At 52.6% G+C, this 22,249-nt stretch overlaps 1 protein-coding gene across 2 annotated transcripts in view; it reads right to left on the bottom strand.

Annotated features, from left to right (window-relative positions):
- Positions 1–22,249, bottom strand: part of BICD2 (BICD cargo adaptor 2) — a 48,972-nt gene that overhangs the window by 5,585 nt on the left and 21,138 nt on the right. For both annotated transcript variants that reach the window (XM_007969763.3, XM_007969764.3), the window contains exons 2-6: positions 12,031–12,243; positions 5,725–5,877; positions 3,378–3,833; positions 1,615–2,658; positions 876–1,027 (exon numbers count right to left, since the gene is read on the bottom strand). In XM_007969763.3, the coding sequence (XP_007967954.2) occupies positions 876–1,027; positions 1,615–2,658; positions 3,378–3,833; positions 5,725–5,877; positions 12,031–12,243 (2,018 nt within the window). The remainder of the gene's footprint in view (positions 1–875; positions 1,028–1,614; positions 2,659–3,377; positions 3,834–5,724; positions 5,878–12,030; positions 12,244–22,249) is intronic.

Raw genomic sequence — 22,249 nt, 5'->3', positions numbered from 1 at the left:
CCTCTCCTCACCTTCCCCAGATTGGCAAAGTGGAGGATGGGAGGTGAGTACCCAGTGGTCACAATGACGCAGAGGTACAGGGCTATGCACAGAGGTGGGACCCGAACTGTGGACCCCAGCAGTGACCTGCTCCAGCCAGGAGGGTAATCTTCCTTCTGAATCTACAAACATAAATGCACACTTGTGCCATATGGCCAAGTTCTTGGGGGCGAATACCTCATGAGAGAAAAGGCCAGGACTCCTCTGTCACCTGTTGGCCCCAAGTAAGTCCCTGGAAATGTTGGATCCAAGGGGTGGGAGCCCAAGCACCCCCTGAAGCTCCGCAACTCTGGCCCATCCACTCCAGGGTCTGCTCTCCTCAGCCCCTCTGCCCTCAGTCTCCATATATGCAAAGCAGAGGCAAGCCTGGGCCTGCTGCGCTTTCATTCACAACAAAATCGAATCAGCGCCACAGAACCAGGCTCCTGGGGGCTGGGCTAGGTATGAAAGGAACAGAAAAAGGATCACACACACTCTGCTATCCCCAGCCACATGCGGTCACCTGTCAGGCATGCGCTACGCTCCAGCACCTGCTTGCGTGACCTCGGAGGACACTGAGGTGCAGCAGCTGGGGACCCCCAACCCCATGTGGCCACCATATCGCCTCACCCTTCCCTTTCTTGTCACCAACTTGAGCACCAGTATGCCAGAGATGTGCCAGGGGCCATGCTTCCCCAACCTTGTACCATGTTGGCCCCAATGGAGCTGGGCGCAGCCACTGACTAGGCAGGGTTGCAGGCCTCAGTATAAGGCAGTGAGAGGCTAAGGGTTGCAGAGGCAAGTGCTGAGGACAGCTGGCCTCAGGGAAGGGGAGGGCCCGACAGCAGCACGGTTACCTGGTGGCAAACATGGCACGCAGCGAGGAGAAGGTGGCTGCGTCCTCCTTGAGGGCCTTGAGCTCATTGCGCAGCTTCATCATGGTCTCCGTAACCATGGCCTTCTCATTCTCATACTTGCTCTTCAGGTTGGCAAGGGCCACCTCGGCTGTCTGGGGTACAGATGTGTAGGGTAGAAAAGTGAGAGGCGTGAAGTCAGCCTAGAGGTGCTCTGGGAGTAGGATGGGGAGCCCTGGTCTGAAGCAGTGGCGGTGCCTGGGAAGAGAGCTCCTGGGAGGCCCCTCCCTCTGACAAACCCTGGGGATGGACTCCAGCAGCTACGCCATGGGGAGTCCCACCTGCTGATTCTGACTGGCAGAGGAGGGACTGCCCCCAAACCTGCCTACAGGACCCTCACGAAGCCCCACAATCACTCTCCACAGCTCAGACTATGGCTCTCACACGTTTTCCCGCCAGCATCAGGAAGCACTATGAGGCAGTCACAGTGCGTGAATGGCAGCGGCATTTCTCACTGGCTGAGCAGCTCTGCTGAGGGGCCCTCATGCCCACCTGCCCGCTCCACCCTCCCAGCTGGGGGCCCTGAGCAGGGGAGGGCAGGCGGCCAGGCTACTAAGGGCTGGCTTTGCCTGGTGGTGACGCAGGCCTGGGGGGCCCCGTGGCAGGGGGAGGAAGGAGGCCAAGGGGAAACACCCTTAGGCCAGCAGTGGGTGACAAGTGGCCCTGCCGCCTGGTGCCTCACCTGCTTGTTGGCCTTAAGCACAGTGCGCAGCGTGGTGATCTGCTCCCGCTTGGTGCTGAGCAGCGACTTCAGCTTGAGGATCTCCTCCATGAGCGCCTCCTTGTCCTTGTCCACGGCGGGGCCCAGCTCCTGAGAGGCAATGCGCTGGCGTGACAGCTCCGTGGTGCGGTCCACGGCTGCCTGCAGGTGCTTGATCTGGTCGCGGATGATAGCAATCAGGTTGTAGATGTTCATGGGCTCCCGGCGTGGGTCACTCAGGGGTGACGGCAGTGAGGAGCCAGGCGAGGGGCTGCTGTCCCCGCTCCCGCCATCGGCTCGGCCCGCCTCAGGAGCCAGCAGGCCCTTGGGCAGGAGGATGGGTGAGCGGCGGCCGCGCCCCTCGGGGCTGGTGCGGCCCCCGGGGCTGGTGCGGCCGGCCCCGCCCTGGCCCTCGCGGTAGTAGTCCAGCATGACACGGTTGGGCGTCTCATTGTTGCACATGCATACATGGTGGTAGAGATTGGCCAGCTCCTCACTGAAGGTCACCAGCTCATCCTGGGCCACACTCAGGCTGCCCTGCGTCTCACCAGCGACATCGCTCACCTTCTTCAGCTCCTTCTCCAGCCGGGCCAGTAGCTCGCGGTCCTGGCGGCTGGCCTTCTCCAGCAGAGAGACCTTCTCCATGAGCGCCTGGCCCTCAGCCTCGTAGCGGCCCTTCTCCTCGGCGTGCTGGGCCTCACGAGCCTCGTGCGTACTGCGCAGCGCCTTGAGCTGCTCACGGAGCTCACCAGCCTCAGCCACGGCCACATGGTACTTGCAGGCCAAGATCTCGGGCCCGTTGATGTCCACCTCGTAGTAGTCGCCGTCCTCATGGCTGTCACGGTCCTTCTCGTTGTCCAGGGCCGTCTGCCGCTCCTTGCCGGCCTGCAGGCGCCGCAGGGCACTCAGATTCTCTGTGAGGCGGGTCACCTTCTCCTGCTGTTCTGACAGGGATCCCCGCGTGTGCTCCAGCTGCTTCTGTGTGTCCTGCAGCGTCGCTAGCAGGCCCGCCTTTTCCCGCTCCATCTGCAAAGGCACAGGCAGCAGGACACCATGTCAGTTGCTATGGACTCCGAGAGTTTGGAGGACCCCCAGGATGGCCCAGTGACATCCCACCCCATGTCAGGGCAGGCTGTGAGCCCCAGGTTCCTTGGCCATGCTGTCAGTGAGGTGGACAGAGACACACAGGGTGTGGAAAGGATGGAACTCATGCTGGGCCCTCAGAACACTGCCCGTCACCAGTAATGGTGGTCACCCTCAACGCAGGCTCTTTCCCCACTCATGTTACAGGGGATCTGGGCTCAGAAAGTGGAGCTCTAGGCTGGCTGGGTGTGTAGTCGGGAATATTAGTGCCCTAGTCCTCTGCTTCAGAGGACGGGACTCTGTTGCCTTGGATCAACAGGGTCCACGTCCCAGGAGATGAGCCCATGTATGACCTTGGTGGGCCCCTCTGACACCTGGCCTGTGTGCAGGGATCACATGTGGGGCCAGTGTCTCATCACTTCACCCTGACACCATGTAGGTAACAGGGGAGCAATGTGGGTGCTGTAGTGCCAGGAAACCACTTCTCTGGGACTCTTCTATGTGTGCTCCTGGAGTTCCATTTACGGTAATGATGCAGGAGATAAAATCAATGTAAGGAAAAGGGAAAGTTAACATCAGCTGAGTGTCAGGTAGGCACTGCTCAGTGAGCCCTGCAGAGCTGGAGTGGGCACAGTGTGCCGAAGGCCCCGCTGCCTGCTCACCTGCATAAGCTGCTGCTTCAGCTTCTGGATCTCAGAGATGTTGAGCTCACTGAGTAGGTCAGAGACGAGACTAGGGGAGGGCGGTGCAAGGCCCTCCTTCTTGGGCGTGGAGGTCTTGTTGTCCAGTGGCAGCTTGGCCAGGCTGCCGTGCTCAAAGCCATTGACCAGGGCCTCGGCATCGTTGTTGGGCTCAGCAGCATCGTCACTGAACTTGAGGCCATCCAGTGAGACATGCAGGTGGCTGGTGTAGAAGGAATCATTGATGCTCATGTAGTGTGACAGCTCCTTGCGCAGGCTGTTCTTCTGCTCACGCTCCGTCTTCAGCGTCTCCAGCGCCTCCTCCAGCTGCCGCTCTGAGATCTCCTTGAGGCGGATGGCATCCTCCAGCTGGCTGTTGAGGTACTCAGTCTCCTCCTCCAGACGCTTGATCTCATGCTTGAGGCCCTCAAACTCCACCTGGGAAAAGAAGTCAACGCTCCTGCGTCAAGGCAACATGGAAGCTCCTTTTAGGCCCCATAAATGAAGAAAACACACCAGCACACCAACTCCAGCCACCCATGAAGCACAAGGTGAAATGCCAGGTGAAGTGCCATCCTGGGAAGGGAGGGAGCCCGTCCAGGCCAAGACTACTTCCCCTGCTCAGAGATGTGGATGCTAAGAAGGTTCCAGGGCATGAGATGCGAATACAATGAAACCCTCAGCCCAACCCACCCACCGTTGGGATCAGCAGACATGGGAAGGGGAACACAAATGTCTGAGGTGGCCCCAAGCTAGGACTGTACATGTGGAGATGCACCAAGAACAACACACATCCACCCATAGAAGGCTGCCAACCTTGTATTAAGTCATTCACAAATATTACCAAGTGCATGCTGATTTAAAATTTTATAAAGTTATTTAATTAACATTAACAGTTAACTAAATATCTTAAGATACATAAAAATACATTTCAATGTGTGCTGTGATCATGACTTCTAATCATATTTCAAAATGAAGGAACAGAAACTCCCCCCAAGGCAAAACATCTCAGCCACTAAACCTCCACACGCACATGACACCCAGACCTGGAGGAGCTCGAAGGTAGGTGGGAAAAGCAACATCAAAGTCTTGTCTCCATGAAAATCGTATTTGCAGGTGGACAAGGCAAAAGTAGATAGAAAATGATGCCTGATGTGGAGGTTCAGAAGTTGTGGGCAATTTCTAAAACGATTTATTTTTCTATAATATTTGGGCAAAAAAATCAGAAACAAACCAGTAACAGGAAGTGGTGAGCACATCTCTGCGGTCTTGGGTCGGAAGGGCACCTACTCCCACATCCAAGGTGTGCTCACAGGAGGTGGGTGGAGCCCTCGGTCTCAGCACACAAGTGGGGAGGTGAGGAATCCCAGACAGGGAGAGAGTCAGACTCCAGTGAGCGCCAACCCGAGGACAGGGTCGCCTCAAGCCTCAGTTTCGCTTCTCCTAAGGCCACTGTGCACTGGGCTCTGCCAACAGCAGCACCAACGACCAAATGGTACTTACAATGTAAACAGTGGCTAAGACTGTTCATGTGCATGAGCTGTCACAGAGGGACCAGGCTAGGAGCTCTGCACAAACACATGAGGTTCCTCCTCCGGGCACAAATACCACATTCCCTGATGGTGAGACTCAGAGGATTTCGGTGGTAGAGGATTTGAGGAAAGCAAGGAAGACATCCATGGCATTCTGGGGAAAGTTTTGGGGTTTCCTGAGAGAAAAGACTCCCATTCCCCACCATGCAGGATTGTGGCTCTTAGAGACAGAAGAGCAAGTTCAGGCCTTGAGTGGCAGCAGAACAGCAGAGCACGTGATAATTTAGTCACATCACAGAAAGAAGGGACCCTCTTCATTCATCTCTGTCACAGGCAGAGACCCTGCTCATCCCTGTCAGAGAGGGGTCCCTCTGAGACCTCATAAGAGACAGAGGGGTGTCTGTTCATCCCCATCACAGAGAAGACCTTCCTCGTCCCTGTCACAGGCAGAGACACAGGAATACTGCAGGCCTCATGGTCAGCACGCGATGGGGGAAAGAGTCTCAAAGTCCAATCTGAGGTTTTCTGGTATAACCTCTTCATCACCTCTCAGATTTTTGTTTTCATTTTTGTTGGCTGGGACACCTCAGCCTGGCCAATGTCAGCAAACACTGCAGCCAGAGTTTTATCTTTTGGAGGGTCTGGGTCCCACCAAGTGTACCCTCTGCCTCCACAGTGGGAAAGCTGGCCCTGGGCCTCAGGTGTGCGGAATGAGACGGGAACCCTTCTCAACAGGGAGAGGCCTCGAGGCCCAGTTAACCCGCGTGCCACCTCCACCCCACAGGCCCAAGACTCGCCTGGTTCTGTCTGAGCACAGACACTTGCTTCTGCAGGCTGATGTTCTCCTCCTCCAGCTCCGAGTAGTCCTGCAGCAGGCGAGCTTCCCGGAATTTGTACTCCTTGATGTCATCCCGCAGGCGGCCACGCTGGATCTCCACATTCTGGTTGATCTGTTGAGGGAGAGGGAAAGGCAGGTGTGAGCAGCCTCCACAGGGCACGAGAGGGGCTCAGAACAGGCAGGCACGCCATGGCTAGCCACACAGCCAGAACTCAAGAGCCCAGGCTTGCAGGTGCTAGTGTGACTGCCTGGAGAGGAGAAGGAGCCCAGAGCAGTGTGCCAGAGTGCACGGCAGACGACAAAGTTTCCAGAGTAAATCCCCTCAGCCCTTCTCAGCTGGGAACCCCTGACAAGTGACTGCCTGCTCCAACCCTTGGCTTCTTCATCTTTACATTAAAATGGGGTTAAAAGTAGTTCCTGCCCTCTATTATTGGGCATGTACACAGTAGTGTGCAGGTGGGCATATACATGGTATAGTGCTGTGGCAAACAGCCTACAGGTGCTGAAACTGTTAAACACAGAGTGTCTACCCCAGAGAAACGCACACATGCCCACAGAGAAACTGGTCCACAAATGTTCACAGCAGCAGCGTTCATTTTGCCAAAAGGTGGAAGCAGCCCAAGTGTTCATCGACTGACGAATGAATAAACAAAATGTGGTCTCTCCACAATGGAATGTTGTTCAGCCACAATAAGGCATGACGTATTGACACATGCTACAACATGAATGACCCGTGAACACATTCTGCTGAGTGAAAGAAGGCCTGTCACGAGAGGCCACGCATTGTATGATTCTATTTCCATGAAATGTCCAGAACAGGCAAATTCATAGAGACAGAAAGTAGGTTAGTGGCTGCCAGGAGCTGGGGAGGGGGATGGGGAGTGACTGAAACGGGTTTTCTTTTTGGAGCAATGAACTGTTCTAAGATTGTGGAATGGTGGACATATATGTGACTCTAATAAAATACACTGAATTGTACACCTTATGTGGGTGAACTATATGAGACATAAATCATCTCAATAAAGCTGTTAAAATTTAGTTCGGGTTGTAAGTTGCCCATAAGGAGCCAAGAGATGTCATGGGAGAGGCTTGTGCAGGGTTGGGGCGAACAGGATGCAATCAAGGCAGAATTCCAACTTGCTGCCATAAGCCAGGGACCTGGGCCCCTCAGCCGCAGCCCTAGCAACATTCAGGGATGTTTCTTCTTTGTGGTGGGAGCTGGCCTGTACATTACATGTTTAGCATATCCCTGACCTCTGCCCACCAGACACAGCCATCTCCTCTCCAGACATTGCCAGTGTCCCCCAGGGACGAAATCATCCCCTCGACAAACTCTCTATCTCCTCCCTGTACTCTGCTGACCCAGCTGCCTCCCGGTAACTGCAAAAGCCTGGCTCCCCACACCACCACCCCTGCTCCAAAGCCCTCCTGGACTCTCAGCCAGAAGCCCTGTCCATCTTGCGGGCCCCACAGCTTCGTCCACCTCTTGCACTGTTCTCTTTGGCTCATGCTATGGTTTCTCCTGGTCCCATGTGTGTGCTCATCTGAATGGAATATGCTTTATAGACAAGATTCCAAGATCCCACGCAAGTACACACAAAACAGTCATACTGGGTTAGCAAAATGAAATAGGACATCCCTCCCCAAAACAAAGGAAAAAAGGAATGCAACAGAGAGGGGAAGAGAGTCAGCGATATACAGCAAGTACTACTGACAAATGCTTACTATTCACAAAGATTACGCTTAAAATCTACAGCAAATGGACACAGACATAGTCCTCTCATTGTAAGTGATCCAAGTAAGTGACAGAAAGCTGACGCCAAAAGAAACAGAGATACCATACAGGGAGGAAGAGAAGGCCTGGCAAAGCCTCGTACCAGAGGAGAAAGTGAGCAAGCTGCATGCTGGGATGAAGGGAGAGAAAGCTGCACCAGCAGAGCCACCACCAGGGCCAGGCCCCACAGTGGCTACATGAGGAGTGGATGGGGAGTGGGGCAGGCTCTCCAGCCTCTCTCCTGTTAGTGAGACTGCAGTGAGTGCAGCGCCCCCCACGAGTGTGCCTAGGGGAGCTACACAAGCCAAGTCACACCCAGGCTCTCCACACCCCAGCTGGGCACTTGGGCACCTCTATGCCAGAAAAGTTTCTCCAATTCCTGCTTTTTCCTTGCTAACCGGCAAGCAAGCAGTCTGCAACAGGTGTGCAAACATGTGCCACCTGATTCAACGCGGTCACCCAGCTGGCTCCTCAGGCGGAGTGGAAGCTGAGGGGAAGGTCTAAGTCCCACCAACTCTCCCAGGCCTGCCAGTCAAGATCAACAAACCTAGAAGGTGCTCCAGGCAGTGGGAAGAGAGGGCCAAGAAGCTTCCATGTGCCTGGGCAGAGAGATAGTGACATGCCCAACTAAAGACTGAAGCAGAGAGCCTGGCTGGATGCCTCATAGCATTAGGGTCCCCCAGAGGCACACACGAGACTTCTGTTCCCTTGGCAGTGCCCATGTGAGTCCTCAGGGTCCTTCACCACCTGGCCCAGGCAAGGTGTACTAGGAGTTCTGCCTTGCACCATTGCCAAACCCAGAACACAGAGGCACACCCGTGTCAAATGCTGGCCTGGCCATACCATGCCGTGGGTGACAATGGCACCATCTCTGCTGATGCTGTAGGACACAAACACTGTGCTTTCATGCCCACACCACTGGGTGTAGGCAGCCAGGCTCATCTGGCCTGCCACGTAGCACCTCCATCCAGCACACGCCCAATTGCCAAGGGCTCAAACAGGCTGACTGGTCGCCATGGGGTTTAGTTTTCCCTCAAGTAAGCACCTTCTCCCAGTGAGCCTGTCTGATGTCAGCCCAAAGGAGTACAGGGGACAAACTCTGCTGTGTGTGGCTGAGCAGCCCAGATGAAGGAGGTGGGAGCACAGGCCTGCAGCTGACCACCAGGGTCCCATCTCAGCTCCCCTTCTGTGGGATCCCCACACCTCAGACAGCTCATCAGCAAGCAGGGTGTGACAACCGCCTGCTTCAAGGAGCCACTCCGCAGGGGGTCGGCTGCCGTCTCTCCTGTCCCCACCAGACCTCAACCCCAGGACACTCTCATCTCTGCCTTGACGGCCTACGGCAGCCCCTTCACCCTACTCCTTCTTGGGGCAAATATGAAGAAAGATCTTGGTGTGTGTATGAGACCTGGCTCTGACTCCAGGCCTCCTGTGGCTCTCTGGGCCTCTGATTCCCCATCTGGGAAATGGAGCCACATCCCCACTGAGGCCCCATCCAGGTCAGTCCTCAGAAGCTCCCCCACCTGCCAGGGGCCCGGGCAGGAAAGATGCTCTCACTAGCAGGAGAGAAGCTGGAGGACCTGCCCACATGTGGGGCCCACACATACACAGCGATTAGAGTCAAGATCTGAAAAGCACCTCTCCCCTACCAGCCAGGACACCTTAGGCACATGGTGGAACCTTGCAAACCTCTGTTTCTTCACATCTGACAAGATACCAGTAGGGTCACCAGAAGGACCAGGTCTGAGGCAATCAGAACTGTCCAACACATGTCAAGTATGTTTGTTACTGTAAAGTTTCACAGGTCCACATGGTATGTTGGGGTGTGGAAGTGGACAGACAACCAGTTGACACAAGGGAGGAAAAAGGGGAAGGGCTGTTGAGGGTAGCAGGGTGGTGGGTCAAAGGATACAATGAAGGTTGTTTTATCGTCAAATGTACCCTTTCTGACCCATGAGATGTGAGCCTTGGGCAGTGATTGGGCAAAGCCACGTTGGGGGGTAGGGGAGCATGGAGGAGCTTGGCACAGTGGCTCAGACCAGCAGAACAGCAGGCAGCAGAAGACAAGAGTTGTGCACGGCTGGGACTGGTGGCGGTGAGACAAGGTCAGTCCTACAGATGCTCCACCCCAACCAGGTACCCAAGGTGAGGACCTGGGATGGTTCCTACAGCTCTGCAGCAAGCCAGGGCAGGGACATGCGCATGGGGGACACAGCATGCCCAGGGACCCAGGCAGGGACCCTCAGGAGAGAGAGGGAAGGCTGAGGGGTGTGCAGGGAGTGTCAGGATTTCCTCCTGAAGCACAAACAGAACCACAGAAATCCTCTCTTCCCCACAAGACCTGCAGCATCTTTAACTTGCTGTGCTCATTTCCAGTCTCACCTGAAGCCAGCAGGGCCACCCAGCCCTCTTTGGCCTCTGCCACCAGAGACAGGTCTCTTGGAAGAGACAAGGAGTGGAATGTGCTGGGCTAGGGAGAAAGCACCTGCACACGCTTTTCAGGAATAGAGGGGCCAGACAGATGGCAGCTGGGGCAGCCAAGGATACATCTCTCCAGCCACACAGCCCCTCCTCCCACTGACCAGAGGGCTCCTTGTGGGAGGAAATGAGATCATGTACTGCCGCTTCAGAATCTGAGACTCGCCACCCTGACACCAAGCCAAGCTCCTCCCTGGACCCCTAGGGCCTCAGCGATCTCTGACCTCTCATTCCTACCGCTGCTGGCACCGAGGGCAGTATCTTTCAGTACTGGCATGCTAAGCCAACAGCAGCAGCCCTAATCACTGCACACCCTCAGGGCCTATGCCCTGCTGACCTCCAGTAAGATTATCTGCTGCAGAGGGTGGGGCTCCTGTGGCAGGAACAAGGGTCCACAAGTGCTCCGACAATGTGGGGTGAAGGAGCTGTGGGGCATCCTCTACAAGGGGCTTCAGAGACTGTCGGTTTACAGACGGGGAAACTGAGGCCAGGACTAAAGATAAGCCTAGGCCAGGCCCCAAGGCTCAGTGAAAGGCAAAGTCAGTATCAGCCCATTCCCAACTGACTGGTGCTCCACTCCTCCAGCCATTCCCAATGAGAACCTGGGGCTGACCCTCAAAGGCCACGGCCAGGAGGACTGCAGCTCACTTGCCAACTTCCAGCTCCACATGCAGAACCCAGGGACCAACCCACCTTCATCTTGGTGATGGGGCCTCATCCTTCCTCAGAGGGCATTGGCCCCTCTTGCCCCCATGACAGACATCTCAGCCCCACTTTTGTCCCCACAGCCCACTCCCCGTGTAACCACCAAACCCAAGCTGGACCCTGCCTCCTTCAGGGCCCCACCCAGGCCTGCGGGACTCTCCCGACACTCCTCCTGCCCTTGGCTCAGCCCCACAGTGAACATGCCCCTGCCCCAGGGACAGGCACGGGGTACGGCTCTCCCCTGATATCTGCCACATGCCTTTTAGGAGAATGAGGCTTTGCTCATGCTGTATCCTCAGGTTCACAGACACCGAGGCCCCAGCAGGGCTCAATTAAAATACGTGCCAGTCAGTGAGGAAAGACACTCAGGTGCTCACTCAACCTTCCCTGAGCCTCCTGTTCAAGCCAGCGAGACTTTCCCCCCACCTGCCCCAGGGGAAGACCCTCCTCCTCCTGGTGGGCTCAAACTGCACAGGCTCCACGCCCCACAGCAAACTTCCCAAATCCTGCTTTAGCCATATCGTTCCCCTGGGCTCCCCAATCCTCCCTGACTCCAGGGCCTAAGTGTCAGGACCATGAGCAGCTGGTCCTGTGGCCTTTGTGCCTGTCAGGGCCCAAAGGCCAAGCTGGTTCCTCTGACTTCATGTTCACAAGCTCATGGACGAATACCACAGTTTCATTTCTAGATGTCGCGCCTGTGCCATGTACCCATGGCTGTCCATGGGTACCCAGGACTCCAACAGGCTCTAGTGCCAGGGACCACTCACCCAGACCCTTCCTGCAGGCACTCTGCTGTGCACAAGGCAGGGGTGTGGCAGCTGGGGCTACTGGCGGTGGTCTCCACCCCTAATTCTCAGACACGCACATCCTACCTCGAGTCTCCATGGAATATTTGGGGTTTGTGTTCTTATTACAGTTGGGCATAATGCAGGCCCTGAATGACACAAAACATTCCCAGGGCAGAGGTGAGTCCAATGACGAGGAGTGCCCCACGGGCATCAGCCCTTAGCCTCCACGAGTGGCTAACCGCACCCCTCCCTGACTGACCACCTCTCTGCTCTGGACTTGCTCATGGGACTTGCTTCACTAGTGAGATGGAAGCAAGCCAGATGCAGCGGAACTCATGGGTCCATCTCTCTCCCTTCTGCCACATGGGCAGTGGAGGATGAGACAAGGAAAGCAAGACAGCCCAGCCAGCTGCAGCATCCCCAGAGGCCAGCCCAGCCCAGCCACCCACCAGGCACACCTGCTATGTGACCCTGGTGGCACTATTGCAGCCACAGAGTAGGCCCCTCCTCACCCCCTCACCTCCTTCAGCTCCTGGGCCACGGAGGCCAGGCGTTCATTCTCCGACTGCGTGTTGGTGAGGACGTTGCGCAACTGCTTCAGCTCCGTCTGCAGCTCTAGCACCTTCCGCACGTAGTACTGCTCCTTGGAGGCCGACTCCTGGATCAGGCTCTCCTCCCGGCTCTCTCCGTCAGCAGCCACCTTCTTGTGATTTGTGTGTGCTTGTCCAAAGGCCTGCATCAGGAGACAAAATACTTGTCAGGTGGGCCTCCCAGGGGCACTGAAGGATAGAGACTCAGCTCACAGGTGACATTCATGCTGCAGAACAACAGCAACAACGATGGGGACTGTGGGCCTGAAGGGAGGGCCCCTGCCCTGGGAGGTGCATCTGTGATGTGCCTATGGTTTGCACACATGCAAACGCAACAAGCTGCACCCAAGATTCAATTGCTTCACCAAAATAAGAAAAAGCCTGGTCTCTGAGGAACAGTGTCTGCACTGGCAAGACAAGTACTGGCGTCAGGGAGCCACAGCGGGCATGTGTGACAGCAGCTGGGGCCGGCGGAGGCAGCTCCCACACAGCTCCTACCTCCTCCCACTCCAGATGGCACGCCAGCCACCACATATGAAGGGCAGAGGGAGTCTGTCCATCCTGCTGCCTGATGCTGGCTCATCCTTCACTCCTGGGAGAGACGTGGGCTGAGCAGTCAGAGCCCCAGTCCCAAGGATGGCAGTGATGGTAAGAATTAGACAGAGGCCAGCACAGTGTGCCACCCACTCTACCCAGTTCCTGGCTCAGAGGCCAACATACCAGCATGTTCCAGAGGGGTGAGGAACAAGGGGGGCGGGGGCTGCATGTGGCAAAGAAGTGTAGGGCCCTGGGGCTCAGGGAGGAGACCTTACGGGTGAGAGCGACCAGAAAGGCGTGCTCGCCTAGCCCAGGGTGACCACCTGCCCACGCACCTGAGAGACGACAGCTGTGTCATGTCCATGCCCAAAAACCCAGGCCAGCCGGCCTCCCATCGTGTATACCCCAGGCGAGTGGCCCAGCCTCCAAGCAAGTGCCATCGCCCTCCTTCCCTCCCACTGCCCACTACCCCTACATAGCTGGCATGGCAGGACAGGGCTTCCATGGGTAGAGGGCAGAGGGCCCGCAGTGTGTCACCCCCAGCAGCCCCTGTCTCACTGGCCACTCCACCACAGAGTTCTTGAGGGAGACCTTATCTTTTTACGGTAATCCTGGCTCATGGCAGAAAACAAGATCAAGAGAGATGCAACTGAAAGTGGATGACTTTGTTTCCCTAAGAGAGAAAAAGGAGCATTTTTCACTCATTTACTATTTAATATTAAATCTAAGAATTCAGTCCAAGAAAATAGGGAAAATGTACAAAACCATGAATAAGGATGTTACTAAGCAGGACAGTTTCTAATTTCAAGAAATCAAAGCAAAGAGTAACTCATTTCCTCCCACCAGGAGACTGGCAAAAGAAACCAGGGTCTAGTCTGAGTACAGAGTCTCACGGGACCAATAGGAGAATCAAGGGGAAGACAGACTGATCTTACAGCACTGTGAGGATCACAGGATCCTGCCTGGAAGAGCATACATGTGCTGTGGCAGGTGTGGTGACATGTGTTATAAGCTACGTGTTGTGTGTGTGTGTCTCGTGGTGTTGTGGGGGACACCCCTAAACAAGGCTAACAGGACAACACAGCCCAGCAGGAAGACTGGTGCTGGCACTGGGACTCCACGTGGGGACTCGGGATTGTCATGGACACTCCTGCTGTGGATGTACAGACGTCCATGGCACCCACACTTCTGAGGAGGCTGGGTCTTGCTCACCTGCCCCCACCCATCAACACAACACCCACACTGTGGAAGATGTCAGTTCTTCTACAAGGCAATCGGGTCAGCTCTGTGATTTCTGCTCTGTTCTTATCCTAGTCCCAAGGAAGGACCAAATCATGATGTCTACACAGCACCTGATCCACCCTGCCCAGCCCCAGGCCACAAGAATGGAAACCAGACATGGAACTGGCCCCAACTGTGGGCTCCCCACCCAAGTGGCAGCCAGGCCCCAAGTCCCTCACTGAGTGAGGGGCCCACAGGCTGCAGGCGGCATGGGCAGCACCAGACCATCTGGGCCTTCTGACAAGCAGGCGGGACCCAACTGAAGGGTCCAGCACACATGGCTGCTCAGAATACGCCCACAAGCCTGGAGCTGGGGATGCACACATCACCTCAGAAGCTTTCTCCAGGTATGACAGCTAAATGCCATGACACGACATTCAAGTCCGGGCCTCCTGGCCTGAGCCCTGGATCTTTTCCTTTGCTTAAGCTCCCAGCCCGGGGCCCACGAACACTTCTGGGCAGCTTTTCAAACACACTGAGATAGAGACTTCCGCCTACAGCCAAGACAAGATTGTTGCAGAAATTAGGACTACCTTCTCCGTGAAAACTTAAAAAAAAAAAACAGACAATGACAGAATATAAATAAACAATAAGCAGTGGTTTTCACGTCATGGGCACTAGATAGTGAGGGACAGATCAGGGGAGTTCCAGGAGCCCCATCCACCAAGAGAACTTCCCAGCCACGGAAAAATGGGAGACTGAGTCAAGGCGTGGCAGACCCTGTCAAGGAGGGACTGGAAGATGGCAGCAGGGCAGCCAAGCTAGGCAGACCTGCACACAGAGGGCCAGAATCTCCACTGAGGACCAGGCAGCACAGAGCTGAGGAAGTCACTGAACGACCACCGAGAGGGGCAGAGAAAGCAATCCCCACCATTTACACCAGCCAAAAACAGCACCTGCTCCCACCAGCCAAAGGAGAGCCCTCCTAATGCACAGGCAGCAGGGGAGCACTCCCAGGGCCTGACAAAATTAGTCTGGATTAAATCTGCTCTGATACCACAGAGTAAAGCTTAAAGACAAAACCTGAAAGGACCGATCTGATTCCAAGTCACTTAACTACATCCCAGAACAAAGCTCAAGAACACATGAAGGAATACAAAAACATCCATCTCCCAACAGGTGAGGTCCACTGCCCGGCATTCCATCACTAACCGCTGAGTAGGCAAAGGCGCACAAATGAGGAAGACAGAAAAAGATCCAGATAGAACTTCTAGAGACTAAAAGTACAGCGGATGGGATTCACAGCAGATAAAACAACGCAGAAGAAAAGATTAGTCAACTTGAAAAACCACAGCAAACTATCCAAAATGAAACACAGAGAAAAAAGGCTAAAAGACAAAAGCAAAACTCGAACAGAGCATTGGTGAAGTATGACACAATTTCAGGAAGTCTTACATAAGGACTAACTGGAGTCCCCAAAGGAGAAAAACAGGAAAATAAAAAATAAAAAAAAAAAATTGAAGAAATCAGAGCTGAAAATTTTCCAAATTTGATGAAAATTATAAACCCACAGACATCAGCAGCTTGTCAACCCAAGCACAAGAAATACGAAGAAAACTACACCAAGGCATAACATAAAATTGTTTAAAACCAATTTTACAATAAAAATATTAAAATCAGCCAGAAGAAAAAGGATACATGACTCAAGAGGAGCAAAGTTAAATGACAGCTGATTTCGCTAACAAGCCAGGAGACAGTGGAACAACATCTTTTAAACAGCAAAACAAAAAAACTTAACTAGAATGATATACTCACTGAAAACTGTTCACAAATAGAGATGAAATACTTCAGACGTACAAAAGCTGAAAGAATTTATCAACAGCAGATCTGCATTGGTATTTAAAGATATGTTAAATAAAATCCTTCAGGCAGAAGAAAAATAATACCATATGGAATCTATATCTACATGGAAGAAATGGTAATTAAATAGGCAAACATAAAATACTTATTTTTATTATTTAAATCTCTTTAAAAGATAATTAACTTGAAATTCAATACGATCCCTACCAAAATTCCAAAAGCCTTTTTAGCAGAAACGGAAAAGCTGATTTTCAAATTCATATGGAATTGCAAAGGGCCTAGAGGAGCTAAAACAACATTGAAAGAGAATAACAAAGTGAGAAAACTCACAATTTCAAAACTTAATACAAAGCTACAGTGATCAAAACAATGTGGTACTGGTGTAAAGATATAGAGACCAACGGGATAGAATAGAGTCCAGAAATAAACCCTTATATATTTTTTGGCAAGGGTACAAAAATAATTCGATGTTAAAGAATAGTTTTTCGGCCAGGCATGGTGGCTCACGCTTGCCAGCACTTTGGGAGGCCGAGGCAGGCGGATCACTAGGTCAGGAGTTTGAGACCAGCCTGGCCAACACAGCGAGACCCCGTCTCTACTAAAAACCAAAAAATTAGCTGGGCGTGGTAGCGGGTGCCTGTAATGCCAGCTTCTTGGGAAGCTGAGGCAGGAGAATGGTTTGAACTCAGGAGGCAGAGGTTGCAGTGAGCTGAGATCACCCCACTGTACTCCAAGCTGGGCGACAGAGGGAAAAAAAAAAGGTTTTCAACAAATGATGCTGGGGCAAGTAGCTATATATATGCAAAATAATGAAGATGAACCCCTACCTCACATTATACACAAAAATTAACTCAAAATGAATCAAATACCTAAATATAAGAACTAAAACTATAAAACTTTCAGAAGATAATGTAGGGATTAATCTTCATTACCTGGGATTTGGCCATGAATTCTTAGATATGACACCAAAAACGTTAACTAACAACAGCAAAAAATAAGTCACTTGAACTTCATCAAAATTAAAAACCTCATACATCAAAGGACATAATCAAGTGAAAAGACAACCTACACCATAAAAGAAATGTTTTCAGGTTACCTAACTGATAAGGATATGGTATCCAGATCATATAAAAAAACTCTTACAACTCAATAAAAAGATAAACAACTGGCTGGGCGCGGTGGCTCACGCCTATAATCCCTGCACTTTGCGAGGCTGAGACAGGTAGATCACCTGAGGTCAGGAGTTCAAGACTAGTCTGGCCAACATGATAAAACCCCAACTCTACTAAAAATACAAAAAAATCCGCTGGGTGTGATAATCCTGTAATCCCAGCTACTCAGGAGGCTGAGGCAGGACATCCACTATGGAGGTTGCAGTGAGCTGAGATCATGCCACTGCACTCCAGCCTGGGCAACAACAGCGAAACTGTCTCAAAAAAAAAAAAAAAAAAAAAAAAAAAAAGACACACAACCTAATTAAAAAATGAATAGGCCAGGCACAGTTGCTCATGCCTGTAATCCCAGCACTTTGGGAGGCTGGGGCGGGCAGATCACGAGGTCAGGAGATCGAGACCACAAAACTGAGGCACAACAGAGTTCAGTGCTTGCCAAGGGTGCACAGTATGGCATGGTGCAGGGCTGGAGAGAGAAGGCTGGCAGAATACGCCTCAGGATGGAAAACAGGGCAGTGAGGATCCTGTCCAACAGATGAGCCCAGTGCCCCACCCTACCCTCACTCCTGGGAGATAGAGAAGGCAGGCCAGGTCCCAGGGGCACCTGTGAGCACGAGCCCATCTGTGCCCACCACCCCCGTCTCAGGGAAGCACAGCCAACATCTCCTGCTGGCACCTCTGAAATACGCTGCAGCGGCAGGGCTATTTGACTGTGGTGGGCACCAATCACAATGTGCCTCCATTTCCTCATGTGAAACCTGCGTTAATAATGTCACCAATCTGAGCTTAGTGCTGTGGAGGAGATTTAGTCAGTTAACGTAATTCACTTACCAGAGTCTATGTGGCCTCCCACTCTACCCATCCCCTGATGATAGGAGCTTTAGAATACAGGTTCAGGGAGTTACTCCTTGTTCTCCTCTCTAGGGCTCCCACTGCCTTTCGGATGCCCAAGAAGGAGCCAACTCCTCCAGAGTCAGCATATCTCTGACTCAGGATGTGGCTGAGGCTATTGTCACTGGACCAGTGTTAACATGCTGAGATCCTGATAACCCCAGTGTGGGGGCAGTGCATGGGAGGCTGGGTGGCTTTAGAATGAGCCCATAGCAGATGCTTAGGCTCCCATCAACCCCCCAGCAGAGGCTGAGATCCAGAAACAGAAGCTGGACGATGAAGGAAGAGTAAAAGATTACGACCAACAACGGGTTACGGTTACCCCTGTGGTTTTCATTCTTTCCTGACGCCAGTACCAGCAAAGCTCCCTGTTATCACCTGGGCACTACCACCACCTTAGAACAACTCTTCAAGCATTACTTTCCGTGAAAGTAAAACTAAGTCTATGCTGGAATGGCTGAGACCCTGGCCTGTGCCTAGTGCAGAGGAGGAAATAGTGGCAGGTGATCAGAGCCTGGGAGGACGGGGAAGTGCGCCAGGTGGAAGGAAGAGCAAAGCAAGAGGTGAGGCCAGAAGGAGAACCAGGTCCTCATACCAGGGCCTCTGAACCTCTGGACAAGAATCTCTTTCCCTCCCTCCTCAGCCACGTAGGCCTCCAGCTTTGCCGAGGTACCCCACTGTGCAAGAGGCACTGCCCTGCCTGCCCACTTCCCAGCGGCACAGCGGGAGAGCCAATGGGTATGTGCACACCTGAAGCCAGGCTGCCTGGGCCCACGTCCTGGCTCTGCCACTGGTCAGCTATGACTTGGTGAGCTCCTCCCTCACTGTGCCTGTCTGTCAAAGGGGCTACGGGGTCAAGTTCCCATGGTTGGGCGTGTGTAAGCCCACCCTGATGCCAAGGCAGCATGGGCATCGGGTCAGGGTCATTCACAATCACCCCATTTACGAGAAGTGGCAGGGCTTGAAGAGCAGCCCCAGGCCAGTGCCTGCCCCCTCCCACCTGCCACAAGGTTGGTCCCTGATGGTCCCCACAAGGCCAGGTGCTGGCTCCAAAGTGGCCTCACTGTCCTTTTTCACGTGCAAGATGTCCTACTCTGTAGTCAGCCAGTGGGGCTGCCTGGCTCTGTGGCAACTACCTAATTACAGTTCCCTCAGCTACAAAGGAAAGTCACTCCACTCCCTCCCCACTCTCAAGAGAGAATGTGTATATCTCCACAATAAGAGCTGGCCATCAGCCCTAGCTAGTAGAGGTTGACCCTTCAGTCTCCGGACAAACCTGTACAGGGCATGGAAACAGGTCTGCACAGGAAACTGAGAACCAACCCCACTTGCCGACCTTCCACTGGGGTCTGACTCCCTGGAGAAGGCCTACACCACCAGGGCAAGGAACCAGGCCTCTAGGCAGGGCTGTCCCAGGGAATTCTCTTTCATCCTAAACCAGTTTGGCCATCTGATACAACAGGAACAACACTTGCCAAGCCAGGAGAGCCAGCCTCAGCATTCCAATGAGGCAGGACTTGTTCCAGGATGCAGTTTCCACAACAAAACTGGGAGCCTCAATTCCTTCATCTGCTAGGCTGATCCAGCACCACCCACTGACAGCCAGCTGGTCCCACACTTGTCCCTGAAGGGCCATGATGCCTGCACGAGGGTGGGCCCAGCCTCCTGGGAACGGCTGGGCCTGGGCATCCCAGGAATCCCACTAGTCCTAGCCTGGCTGCCTCCACTGGGCCCTCCCACCACCTGCTAAGGTAGAGACACTGTGGGGCTCCTTGTCAGGGCTGGTCCAAGCAGGGGAAAGGCCTGATCCTCATCCACTCGACAGGCTGTGAATACCCTCTGCTCAGCACCCATCTTCCTACCCAGGCTTGTTGAAAAATCCCAGGGACTGGCTTCACCATTCAGGTTACTAGCATTGTTAGTAACCTCCATGTTTACTAACAGCACTTATTAGTGCTTACTGCATGCCTGGTCTCTGGTAGGTACTGGGACAACAGACTATCAGGCCTCCCAAGACCCAAGTCTGAGGGCCTGTAGCCCAGAGAGTCAATTGAGACCACAAATCCTCCCACCCTGGGGAACCACAGGATGATAAAACTCACTCGATTACGGATTGTCAGTATCCCAGGCTCTCTATTGCCCCCAACCACAGTGAGGAGCCCCTGAAGTGCTGGTCAACTCTTTACTGTTTTGAAGCAGTATTCCTATCAGAAGTTCGCACTTGGCGGGCAGGGAGGCATAGCCTTTGGAGGAAGACCCGACCCCCGACCACGGTTTTACTCCTTGTGAGGGGGAAGAGGCAAAGAAATCTGCAAAGCCAGGAAACAGCAGTTCAAGTCCAGTACCCACCTCCTTCACAATCATGCAGTCAGTAAATACTATCAAATGATGAACTTGCCCCCCAAAAACTGCCACAACAAGCCACAGGGCTTCAACACCTGATGGAGTCAAAGGGAAATCAGGTGTTTCCGAGGCCTTAAAAGGAGCTGGGGTGGTCTGCAGGACATGAGAAGACCTGGAGGCCTCAGACGCTTGTGTCTATACACCTTGCTCCACTCCGGGCAGCTCTGCATGTGCTGTTCAGAGTCCTGTCCCGCATAGCCAGGACTCCACAGGAGTCCAAGTGGCATCAAGCCTTATTACAGTCATGAGGGTGCTCAGGCCTATCAAGCTGACATAAATACAAGCTCAACAATATTATTATGAGATAAAGAATTTAGGCCAGGCACACTGGCTCACGCCTATAATCCAGCACTTTGGGAGGCTGAGGCCTGATCACGAGGTCAGGAGATCAAGACCATCCTGGCTAACACGGTGAAACTCCATCTCTAATAAAAAAATACAAAAAAATTAGCTGGGTGTGGTGGCAGGTGCCTGTAGTCCCAGCTACTTGGGAGGCTGAGGCAGGAGAACGGTGTGAACCCGGGAGGCGGAGCTTGAAGTGAGCTGAGATCATGCCACTGCACTCCAGCCTGGGCGACAGAGTGAGATTCCGCCTCAAAAAAAAAAAAAAAAAAAAAAAAAAAAAATTTATAGCATTATGACATTAAACTCTCTCATAGATTAATCAAACCTATCGTGACCCAAACAGCCTAGTACAAAACACATCAAAATGTCAACCACGCAGAGGGAGAGATCGAGGCTCTGCAATAGCCAGCAAATCAGAACTGGCCCAGACACCAGGACTCAGGGCATAAGGAAATGATCCCACAAGAGGATACAGAATGACATCAGAGCAATCTAAAAAAGGAAGAAATTCCATTTATCTGTAGGTGCACCACAGGAGAACAAATAAAAGACAGTATTTCATGTAAGTTTTCTGTAAATCTGAAACTGTTCTAAAAAATATATGCTGTAAAAAGTTAGCATACACTCAAACGTGAAAATGGAAAAATGATCTCTTAAATATATCTGTATTAGAGAGGGTATACAGAACAAAACAACAGGAAACCAAATAAACAAAAAATAGAAACAAATCATATGAAAACTTCAGAATCACGGCCAAAGCATTACTGTGCTGGGCGTTGTGGGGGATTGCACTAAAAATAAATAATGATAAAAAGAAACAGTCTCTCTAGACTGGGATTGCAGAAACTGAATCAAGTAACAAGCAGAAGTCTCACAAAGGGGAAGTGATACAACAAAAACCCAGAAACAAAAGAAAAAGCAAAGCAACCATGTTCGTGTATTTTTTTAACCCGCTAGTGACTGTATTCAGGTTGGTAAGTCTGTGCAAAGTACATACCCCTAAATCAGGGAACTGAACACTTACCAACCTGTCCAGTCCCCACAGGCAACGTGAGGACTGAGCTACCACATCACTGGTTCCACCCCACAGCCATTGGCAAGATGGGCATCAGCACCAGCAGGCCTGCCTCACGGGAGAACTGACACAGGGAGTGCATGCCCAGGAGGGAGTCTGGGTGCTGTGTAGCACAGCAGGTCTTAAGCTCTGATCTCGGCCTAAAGTGTCCCTGTCCACATCCATATTCACTCAAACAAATAATGAGAAAGGAAAACAGAAAGACATGCCTTATCAGTTCTTGATGTATCTGTTGAACATTCCCGTTGAGTTTGCTGAGTTTGTAATGTCCTCTCTAAGGCAGAAGAAAAGACATTACAAACTCAACAGGAATGTTCAACAGGTATGTCATGAACTTACCTGCTAGTTTCAACAGATCTTCCCTTCCAATGGGCAGGGACTCATGGACCAACTCCATGCCCAACACGGATGCAAAAAACTGACAAAATCTTAGCAAACAGAAGTAACAATTTACCTTAAGAGTTACTGTGATCAGAAGACCTTGCCCAAGAACATAAAACCAGGGTAAACCAATTCAATTTTAAAAATCTATATTCAGCATCTGCTATGAAACAAGATAGGCCAACAAGTAAGTAAACCATATCGATAGACTGAAGGCAAACTACCAATATTTCTGCCACAAACTCATACTTTAAAAGGAATTAA

Source organism: Chlorocebus sabaeus, chromosome 12, assembly GCF_047675955.1.
Source record: "Chlorocebus sabaeus isolate Y175 chromosome 12, mChlSab1.0.hap1, whole genome shotgun sequence".
In the NCBI taxonomy this organism is placed as follows: Eukaryota; Metazoa; Chordata; class Mammalia; order Primates; family Cercopithecidae; genus Chlorocebus; species Chlorocebus sabaeus.
This window is presented reverse-complemented; position numbering and strand designations above follow the sequence as displayed.